Source organism: Populus euphratica, unplaced genomic scaffold, assembly GCF_000495115.2.
Source record: "Populus euphratica unplaced genomic scaffold, PopEup_1.0 scaffold113.1, whole genome shotgun sequence".
Lineage (NCBI taxonomy): Eukaryota > Viridiplantae > Streptophyta > Magnoliopsida > Malpighiales > Salicaceae > Populus > Populus euphratica.
Genome location: NW_011499984.1, coordinates 89,773 through 101,204, shown reverse-complemented (window position 1 = coordinate 101,204; position 11,432 = coordinate 89,773). Strand labels below are relative to the sequence as shown.

Sequence of the window (11,432 nt, the reverse complement as noted above, 5' to 3'; positions counted from 1 at the left end):
TCAAAATAATAAATAACATAACAAACAATAATATCCTAAAATTAAGATAAACTAATTAAATTTAATTCTATATTTCAATTAACATTTTAAACATAAATTCAACAATAACAATTATGGCAATACAAACAATAATATCATAAAAACAATACACAAAACTAAAAAAACACTATATAAATTCAAAATAAATTTAGGAATAAAAAATGTTTTTCTTAATAGTGTGTTGATTTTAAGATTTTATCTACAAACAATACATAAAACAAAAAACACTAAAAAAAATAATCATAATTAAAATAAAAATAAATAAATAAATACAAAGATAAAGAAAAAAGAATACATACCCTTTAATATGTTTAAAACTACCACCAAAACAATAAAACCTTTTGCAAAAACTTAAATGAAACGGAGAGGAAAAGAGAAATAGAGATGAAGAGTCGAGAGAAAAAATGAACCAAATAGGGGAGGGGGGTTTTATATTGCAATTTTTCTGACAGCATTACCAGCGGAATATTTATTATTGTTGGTGGTATTAAATTCCGTCGGTGATTAATTGATATTCGCATCAAAAATTTCAAAAATCCCACTAGACTTTTCGAGCACCCAGTTAGAGGAGTTCATAGCCTTGAAACAACAATGTGAAAGCCTCTCGATAGATTATGATCAACTCCGTCAAATGGTCATGGAGATTAGATCAAAGATGGGTGATGATCCATGTGCTACTTCTTTTTTGCCATAAGATCCTAGCAACAACCCACCCTCTCCTCCTCTTTCTCCAGCTCCACCGCTATTTTAGTTTAATTTTGTTTTTTAAAACATTAAATTTATAATGAATATTTGGATGAATATTATTTAATATTATTTTTATATTTTTAATGTTTAATACAAATTTATTTGGTTATTAAGTTTTTTTATTGTTAATAAATAATTTTTTTACATATTTAAAATAAATATCAATAGTTGTATAGAGAGAAATAAATCATTAGTATTTTACCAAAAGTTACAAAAAAATTACCTACCATGCTACAATCACCGACATATATATTTTGTTGGTATGTTTCATTACTATTACCGATGAATATAGTCTATCGGTAATAGTAATGAAATTATTTTGTTGGTAAAATTCTTACAGGAATTTTCTTTAGTTGGCTTCACCCTCTATAATAACGTTGGTGTTCCGTTGGGGTTTAATTTTTTAATTACTGACAGAATTGGCAACGAAATGAAAAATTACCGATGATCAAAATTATGACAGAAGGATTCCGTTGGTGGTGTAGTGATTGCAATTCCAGTTAATTGAGAGAGCCCGTGATTAATGAAGCAGTCCTTACATTATTTCTTGACAGATTCAATTAAAGGATAGAAACTGATGCAAGAGTTTTTTTAAATACATGTGTGTGTGTATTTTCTTTGTTTTTTTATTATTTCATTTAAAAAATTAAATATTATATTTAATAAATTGTTTTATTTTGCTTACTACTTTTACTTTATTTTCAGGTTTGTATATATAAAACACGAAAACAACTTATTGAATTAGTACAAAATCATGGATGAAAAAATCGATACGTAGATTGAACAAATAAAATAAATAAATTTAACAGACAAATTTAAATAATTTAACATCAGCATGAATTTCACCAATATCCTAGAAAATTACCAGGATGAACAAGTGAAGGTTTTGAACGAACGAGCCTGCAACTAAGCATCGTTAGAAATTATAGGACTTGGAAATGAATTTTCCCAGGATTTACCAAATCTTCCACCCAATAGAAACTGATGTCACAGTTGTTGACGTATATCAAATTCTGTAATATAAGAACAAAGGTGAATAGGAAATTACACAATTAAAAATTCCAATAAATATTCCATTTCTTTTTTTCTATATATAAATACCTATCATTGGAGCCTAGGATCTTCATCTTCCATAGCAAACCATATCCCTTAGACATGATGTCCTTACTCCAGAAACCAGTCTCAAAGTTTCTCCAAGTCCTTTTTTTCCTCCTCATAATGTGCTTTCCTTCTTTCTTTGCCTTTCCTCCTAATTCCTCTGCAACTTCATTTGGTGCTGCCAAATATGCAGTTGCGGAAGGTAATAATGAAGCAGAGGCTCTCCTAAAATGGAAAGCAAGTCTTGATGACAACCACAGCCAATCTGTCCTGTCTTCTTGGGTTGGCAGCAGCCCTTGCAAGTGGCTTGGAATCACTTGTGACAATTCTGGAAGTGTCGCGTATTTCAGCCTTCCACATTTTGGTCTGAGAGGTACGCTTCAAAGTTTCAACTTCTCATCCTTCCCCAATCTTCTCACTCTCAATCTCTGGAACAATTCACTCTATGGAACTATTCCATCCCAAATTAGTAACCTGACCAAAATCACCAAATTAGACTTGAGTGATAATCTTTTCACAAGAAATATTCCACTTGAGATAGGATTACTAGAGTCTCTCATTCACCTTGACTTGTCAAGCAATAATTTAACTGGTCAGATCCCTTCTTCTATCGGAAATTTGAGAAACTTATCTATTCTTTTGTTTTGGAGTAATAAACTCTCTGGTTCCATTCCTTTTTCTATCGGAAATCTAAGAAACGTATACCTTCTCTATTTTTGGGATAATAAACTTTCTGGTTCTATTCCTTCTTCTATTGGGAACATGACTATGCTCACTCGACTTGATCTGAGCACAAATAATTTATCTGCATCTGTTCCTCGGGAAATAGGACAACTCGAATCCCTTGTTGAATTGAGTTTGTCCTTTAATAATCTCCATGGTTCTCTGCCCCCCGAGATGAATAATCTCACACATTTGAAGATTTTGCACTTGTTTTCAAATAATTTCACTGGCCATTTACCACGAGACTTGTGCCTTGGTGGGTTACTTGTAAATTTTTCAGCCGGCCACAATCATTTTTCTGGTCCAATTCCTAAAAGCTTGCAAAATTGTACTCGTCTATTTAGAGTCAGGCTTGAGTGGAACCAATTGACAGGGAATATTTCTGAAGATTTCGGCCTCTACCCAAACTTGAACTATGTGGACCTAAGTCACAATGATTTGTCTGGTGAGCTTACATGGAAATGGGGAGGTTTTCACAACTTAGCGAGCCTAAAATTGTCAAACAATAATATCACCGGTGAGATACCATCAGAGCTGGGAAAGGCTACTGGGCTACAAATGATTGATCTCTCGTCAAATCTCCTAAAGGGGACAGTTCCAAAAGAATTGGGGCAGTTGAAGGCGTTGTACAACCTTACTCTTCATAACAACCATCTTTTTGGTGTCGTTCCCTTCGAAATCCAAATGCTATCTCAACTTGGTGCCCTTAATTTAGCTTTTAATAATCTTGGTGGATCAATCCCAAAACAACTGGGACAGTGCTCAAATTTATTACAGTTGGACTTGAGTCATAATAAGTTCACAGGGAGCATCCCATCTGAGATAGGCTTCCTGCATTTTCTTGGAGATCTAGATCTCAGTGGAAATCTACTGGCAGGAGAGATACCATCACAAATTGGGCAATTGAAACAGTTAGAAACGATGAACCTCTCTCACAACAAACTTTCCGGTTTTATTCCAACTGCTTTTGTAGACTTGGTGAGCTTGACAACTCTAGACATCTCCTACAATGAACTAGAGGGCCCTATCCCCAAAATCAAAGGATTCAATGAAGCTCCATTTGAAGCTTTTATGAATAATAGTGGTCTATGTGGAAATGCCAGTGGTCTAAAGCCTTGTACACTTCTTACATTCAGCAGCAAGTTAGCTAAGAGAAAGAGCAACAAAATTGTCATTTTGATTCTTGTTCCTCTCCTGGGCAGTCTACTTCTACTTGGGTGTTTATACTTTCCCAACCGGAAAAGTAGAGAAAGAATTTCCTGTTTAGGAGAGCGACAAAGTCCACACAGTTTTGTAGTATGGGGCCATGAGGAAGAGATCCTACATGAAACTATCATCCAGGCCACTAATAATTTCAACTTCAATAACTGCATTGGGAAAGGGGGATACGGAATTGTTTATCAAGCCATGTTGCCAACAGGTCAGGTGGTTGCCGTGAAGAAACTTCACCCATCAAGAGATGGGGCGCTTATGAATTTGAAAACTTTTAGAAATGAGATTCGCATGTTGATAGATATTCGACATCGGAATATTGTGAAGTTATATGGATTTTGTTCATTAATAGAGCACTCTTTTTTAGTTTACGAGTTCATAGAAAGGGGAAGTTTGAAGATGAATTTATCAAGCGAAGAACAGGCAATGGACTTGGATTGGAATAGAAGGCTTAATGTTGCTAAAGGAGTGGCCAATGCATTATCCTATTTGCACCATGATTGCTCGCCTCCAATCATTCATCGAGACATTTCCAGCAGCAATGTTCTTTTAGATTTGGAATACGAGGCTCATGTTTCGGATTTTGGGACAGCTCGGCTCTTGATGCCTGACTCAACCAACTGGACCTCATTTGCTGGCACCTTCGGATACACAGCTCCAGGTACATACCTGATTTCATTCTTAACATATATATACATGAATCAATTGCTAAATTTCTGTTTATATGACATATATATACATTATGACATATTAGCACAACAATACAACCATTACTATGAAAATGGAGGTACAATTACAACACATTTTTGGATACTCTAAAGGTTATGTATAATAAATTTTTATATTAGCAGTACAATACACCCAGTACTGTGAAAAAATGACCAGAATTTTTGCAGAGCTAGCTTACACAATGAGAGTGAACGAGAAGTGCGATGTCTACAGCTTTGGAGTGGTCACAATGGAAATAATAATGGGAATGCATCCGGGTGATCTCATCTCCTCTCTTTCTGCACCAGCATTTTCCTCCTCGTCGTTCTCTCAAATCAACCAGCATACATTGTTGAAGGATGTGATAGACCAACGTATCCCACTTCCTGAAAATCCAGTTGCAGAAGGTGTGGTCTACATTATCAAAATAGCATTTGCATGCTTGCTTGCCATTCCCCAATCTAGGCCAACCATGCGACAAGTAGCGTCGGAGCTCATAGCTCGATGGCCTCCGCTGCCAAAGTCATTTTCCGCAATAACATTGGAAGATCTGATGCCTCAAACAACTGTGACAGGCTGATAATTTTCCAAAAGATTTTCTATAATTAGTATGTGATTGTTTCTACTTATGTTACTTTCAATTTTCGTAGCTTTGTTTGTAATAAATTATTTCTCTGCTTTGTATTTTGTTTCTTCAACGATTAAGGTGTTGAAGTACAGTATTATTATTAATCAAGGTAAATAAAGGCTCTTTGCTATAATTTGTTTTGGTAAAGTATTATTAATTTGTTTCATCCCTTGTAATAATCTAGCAAGAGCAAATTGTTAGACAGCAAATTGTTATCGTAGACACCAATGCGTTTGTCCACATGGTTGCCCCATAGGATATAGCCATTCATCTTCCATTCTCTCATCCCCTATATGGCGGTGATGGTAGGAGTGATTTTGGCAGCACTGATTAATCAGAATCAATAGATAAAACAAGTCCAGCTATAATCTCCTACTGCAACCTAAGATGTTCTAAAACATAAGCACTAGCATTAGAGGCTTCTAGAAGGAGATATACCAAGAATTGCTGGATATCCTATGCATCTGCACTTGAACTATGAATCCACACAGATCATGCTACAAAAACTTAAACTATCAACTACACGGAGTTCTCCACACTGAACTCTTGAAGAATCTTCTGTGCAGCCTCGATTACAGGACTACAATAGCAAAGTGTCAAAAGGCATTTGCCTAAAAAAGCGCATGTGGGATAAAGTATGGAACCAAGGAGTGGTCATCGAAGAAATGCTGCAGTAAAATGTAGATCTGAGAATTATTTGGTGAACAACAAGAAGTTCCAAATCCATTACAAGCAAGCTTGGAGGAGGGCCAAGCGCTGCTGCTCATTTTTAATGGGTGAAGCCAAGAAGTCTTGTACATGTACCAAGAATTTAAGATCTTGGCAACCTTAAACTCCTTTTAAGCCAAATTTTTAGTTTCCTCAATTATATCCAGAAATTTACTGATAATTCAATAAATGATTATCTCCAATAAAATGATTTTTAACATAAGCATCGTGGAAGTATATGGTATGGCAAGTGATACTTATTTTAGCATGATTATATAATAAAGCAAAGCGAGGAAAAACTTATGCTTAAGCACAGGGACCATGTAAAGCCAAATCACAAAACAAAACTATGAATCCACACAGATCATGCTACAAAAATTTAAACTATCAACTACACAGAGTTCTCCACGCTGAACTCTTGAAGAATCCTCCGTGCAGCCTGGATTACAGGACTACAATAGCAAACTGTCAAAATGCATTTGCCTAAGAAAAAAAAGAGTGAACAAGCGATTCGTTTGTGATTGAGAGTGTTGGTTGAGATTTTCATGGAATCATATCCAACGCGATCCCAAGACTCATGCTTGAGAATAAAATGCAAACAAAACTGAGGTTTCATTTTTTTTTCTTTTCTATTGCTTTTTTGATGAACGCTGTGCAATTTTGTTAAGCCTGAATGAAAAAGAAAGTTCAAGCCAAACCCAGACAAGGCTACAAAGGAAGTGGCGGTAACCCAAAACAGGAAAGAAGAGTAATAACCAAAAATCAAAAAGTCTACAGCCCACAAACAAAGACACAAAACATATAGGAACAAGAGAAAAGGTCATTCAGCAGCAAGAAAATGGTCTGTGGCAAGATCTAAATAAACAAACTGTCAAGAACATGGCAAAGAAACACAAAACCCCGTAGAGCAGCCCCCTTACATAGAAACCAACAGCCCTCAAGAAACATATGGAATAGAAATTAACCCAATCGCACACAACCAGCGGTTATCATCAAATTAGCAATTGTAGCAAATTGTGAACCTTTTTCCAACCACCATGACTTTTTATTGTAGTAGTTGGTTGGCATTTATTAGGCTGCACATGGGTTGCTGCGAAGGCTCTCATTTCTCCTATAAATGGAGATAGAGACGAGAGAGTGAAATATATAGAAAGAGATATGTAAAGGAAGTGTGCAGTGAGTGCAAGTGCAACTGTGACAATGAGAAAGTGCAGATTTGAGAGAAATATTAAGTGTAGGAGTGAAACACTGGGTTTTGTGGGATTGTACTGCGTTGAGTTCAGTATTTGCATCATTCCTCCAATAATATACAATCTGTTGCCTTCGTGGGCGTACCTGGTTTTGGGGAACCACGTAAATCTGCTTGTTTGTGTTTTATTTGTGTTTGCTTTCGGTCCAGTATGCACAACAAATTGGTATCAGAGTACTAGGGAAGCTAGAACACTGAAAAAAACGTTTTTTCAGCTTTCGGTTCGAAGTTGTAGATTTTTCAAAGTTCTCGGATCTTGATTTTGACCACTTGCGGAGATTCCTCTCATCGATACGAGTCCGAAGATATAAAGATCATCGAAATCGAAGTTGAAACGAGCCTTGTAGAGCTCGCTGAAGTTTCACCTGAAATCTGATGGAAAAACCAGATAGTGCCAGAATTTTAGCCTGAGAAGACTGCCACATCACTAGATACATTGGCGCTGAGTCATCATCCACGTCATCAACAAGGGGTCCACATCACCATGTCATCAGACACTTCATCTAACAGTGACAGAATATTCTCTTGACAGAATAAGAATATTCCACTAACAGTAAGAAAATATTCCCATGACAAAATATTTTTTATTAGAGATAGAATATTCCTTCTCTGAGTCAACTCGGTCAGATTGGTTTTTTAGCCAACTCAGTGATTTTTTGACCCGTTTTAGGCCGAGTCAAGCTGGTTCTTAGCATTTTCAACCATTCTGGACGCAACGGTGGTGTTCGTTTTGTGAAACAGCACACTGAAGTTATTGTTTTGGCTTTTTTGAGCATAAAAATGCATGTTTTAACAATTTCGAGAGTCGATTTGTAATCCAAAGACGTCCTAATGACTGATATTCCAGAAAAAAATCAGTGGGAAATGCTAGTATACCTCCATAATACATCCCGGTATCGAGTACTAAATTTGAGGTGGAGAAGTTTGATGGGAAAGGTAATTTTGGCATGTGGAAATGTGAAATCATGGATATACTTGTCTAAATGAATTTGGATTTCACTCTAGAAGATAAACTAGAGGATTTGGATGATAAAAGCTGGGAAAGGATAAATCGGTTGGCCTACAGTTCCATCCGACTTTGTCTTGTAAAGGATCAGAAGTATGCCTTTTCAGAACAAAACTTTGCAAAGGAATTATGGCAAGCACTGGACGACAAGTTTATGAAGAAGAGTATAGAGAATCATCTCTACTTGAAGAAAAGGATCTTTCGCTTTCAGCACAAGAAAGGTACTTCTATGAATGAGCATCTGAATGATTTCAATAAAATGATAGCTGATTTGAAGAATTTAGATGTGGAAATTGATGATGAAGATAAAGCTTTGTTGTTATTGAATTCACTGCCTGACACATATGAACATCTCGTCACCACTTTACTGTATGGTAAATAAAAGATTAAATTCATTGATGTGTCCAATGCTTTGGTGAACAATGAGTATCGGAAGAAGGACCAGATAGTTCACAAGGAGTCAACATTAGAAGCATTGATAGTTAGAGGCAGAACAAACCCCAGGAGATTTCAAGGGCGAGGGAGATCTCGCTTAAAATCCAGAGAAGAATCATCAAACAGACGATATCTTGTAAAAGATGAGTGTGCCTTTTATCACAAGAAAAGGGCACTGGAAGAAAGATTGTCCAATCAAGGGCAATAAGGAAAAAGATGAACCAACTGTGAACGATGCACGAGATGAGGATGAACGAGACTCTGCATTCATGGTCTCATCACTAGAAAACCATTGTGGTGAATGGCTTCTTGATTCTGCATGTTCCTATCACATGTGCCCTAACAAGCACTTATTCTCGATACTCGAGGAGTTTGATGGAGGAGTTGTGTTGATGAGATCAAAGGGATTAGGACTATCCAACTGAAGATTAATAATAGGGTAGTCAAGACACTCACAAAGGTATGACATGTACCTGACTTGAAGAAAAATCTTTTCTTACTTGGAATCCTAGAATCCAATGGTTATAAGATTATCATGCATGGTGGAGTCCTGAGAGGAATCCGTGGTGTATTAGTTGTCTTAAGAGGCACGAGGATAGGAAACTTATATTTCCTAGATGGATCTACTATTACTAGTACAACAGCTATTTCTAAAAGCATAGAAGATGATGAAACAAGTAATTCTAGACTTTGGCACATGCGCTTAGGGCATGCTGGTGAAAAGGCTTTGCAAGGATTAGTTAAGCAAGGTCTATTAAAAGGTGTCAAGACTGGGAAGCATGGGTTCTGTGAGCATTGTGTTCTTGGAAAACAAACAAAAGTCAAGTTTGGCACTGCGGTATACAATACAAAAGGGATTCTTGATTATGTTCACACAGACATATGGGGACCTTCAAAGAATGAATCTCTTGGAGGTAATCGTTGGTTTGTTACTTTTATTGATGATTTTTCAAGATGAGTATGGGTGTACATGATGAAATGTAAGGATGAGGTCCTTGATATCTTTCTGAAATGGAAGAAAATCATGGAGACTCAAAATGGAAGGAGAGTTAAGACTCTTCGGTCAGATAATGGTGGTGAGTACACTTCAGATCCTTTCTTTGAAGTTTGTCAAGATGAAGGGATCAAGCGACATTTTACTATTCGCAAAACACCACAACAAAATAAAGTAGCAGAACGCATGAATCACACATTGGTGGAGAAAGTCCGATGTATGCTATCACATTCGGGACTAAGCAAAGTGTTTTGGGGCGAGGCATTAAGCTATGCTCGTCATATTGTTAATCGGTTACCTTCAGCAGCATTAAATGGAAGAACCCCCTTGGAGGTATGGTCAGGCTCTCCTGCAAATGATTATGACTCTATGTGTATATTTGGTTGCTCAACGCATTATCATGTTACTGAGTCCAAGCTAGATCCTATAGCCAAGAAAGCTATATTTTTGGGCTTTAGTGAAGGAGTAAAAGGTTACGGACTCTAGTGTTCTGAATCAAAGAAAGTGATTTTGAGTAGAGATGTCATTTTTGATAAGTCTAGCATGTTACAGCAAGAGAAATCACAGGAGAAGGAAAAACAGTCTGGTGATTGACAACAGGTGGAGTTGGAGACTTCAGTCATCCCTATAAAAACTGTTCAGACAATCCCTACTGAAGGAGATTCAGATGAAAGTTCAGATGAAGAGGATGCAACAACTCCAGCAACCACACAACAAGAATCCATTGCAACGAGTAAACCGAAAAGAGTTATCAAGAAACATGCTTAGTATTGTAACATGGTGGCTTATGCACTTCCGGTGATTGATGATGGAATCCCCTACACCTACAAAGAAGCAGTACAGAGTGTAGAAAGTGCAAAATGGAAAGAGGCAATGAATGAAGAGATGAAATCTCTACACAAGAATCAGACTTGGGATTTGGTATAACTCCCTAAGAAAAAGAAGACAATTGGTTGCAAGTGGATATATGCTAAGAAGGAAAGTAATCCTGGAAAAGACAACATCCGATTCAAAGCAAGATTGGTAGCAAAAGCCTATGCTCAAAAGGAGGGGATAGATTGTAATGAAGTATTCTCTCCAGTTGTTAAGCATTCTTCAATCCGTATTCTGCTAGCCTTGGTTGCACAATTTTATTTGGAGTTAGCCTAACTTGATGTGAAAACTACCTTCCTACATGGAGATTTGGAAGAGGAAATTTACATGTCTCAGCCAGATGGTTTCAAAGTCACTGGGAAAGAGAATTGGGCTTGTAAGCTAAAGAAGTCATTGTACGGATTGAAACAATCTCCTCGCTAGTGATATAAGCGATTTGATAACTTCATGACAAAACATGAATACATACAGAGTCAGTTTGACAACTGTGTATATTTTCGCAAACTTCTTGATGGTTCTTTCATCTATTTGCTCTTATATGTAGATGATATGTTGATCGCATCGAAGACCAAGGTGGAGATTGATAGACTGAAAGCTCAATTAAGAACTGAGTTTGAAATGAAGGACCTTGGAGAAGCTAAGAAGATTCATGGCATGGAGATTCAGAGAGATAGAAGAAAGGGCACAGTCTGTTTGACACAGACCCTATACTTGAAGAAAATTTCTAAAGAAATTTGGGGTAGATAGTAAGACCAAGCCTGTAAGCACACCTATAGCTCCTCATTTTAAGCGAAGTGCTTCAATGTCTCCACGCACAAAGGAAGAGCGCAAGCATATGGCTCAAATTCCGTATTGACACGACTAAAAGATTGATGTCTTTTCCCAAGTGTAGGAGTGTCGAAGTAATAAATAACCTGGCAAGACCGGAGTCGAACCACAGGAAGGTTAATTGTACAAATTATAAACAACAATTATAAACAACAACAACAACAACAACAATACTATTAGTAGC

The 11,432-nt window shown here is 36.8% G+C and overlaps 1 protein-coding gene across 2 annotated transcripts; it reads left to right on the top strand.

The window, feature by feature from the left end:
• The first annotated feature begins 1,928 nt into the window (after positions 1-1,928).
• LOC105139958 (probable LRR receptor-like serine/threonine-protein kinase At4g08850) lies at positions 1,929-5,211 on the top strand. 2 transcript variants are annotated; one of them, XM_011046607.1, is made up of 3 exons: positions 1,929-2,557; positions 2,630-4,480; positions 4,716-5,211. In XM_011046607.1, exons 1-3 carry the CDS (start codon positions 1,942-1,944, stop codon positions 5,105-5,107), a joined length of 2,859 nt encoding a protein of 952 aa, XP_011044909.1. In that variant the 5' UTR covers positions 1,929-1,941; the 3' UTR covers positions 5,108-5,211. The 2 variants fall into 2 exon arrangements, with proteins under 2 accessions (XP_011044909.1, XP_011044908.1); XM_011046606.1 differs by having other exon boundaries at positions 1,929-4,480.
• The last annotated feature ends 6,221 nt before the right edge of the window (positions 5,212-11,432 follow it).

Excerpts from the sequence above, each read along its gene's own strand:
- LOC105139958 (XM_011046606.1), top strand. The coding sequence starts at position 1,942 with ATGATGTCCTTACTCCAGAAACCAGTCTCAAAGTTTCTCCAAGTCCTT. Across the intron at positions 4,481-4,715 it reads CTTCGGATACACAGCTCCAG|AGCTAGCTTACACAATGAGA; the intron begins GTACATACCTGA and ends GAATTTTTGCAG.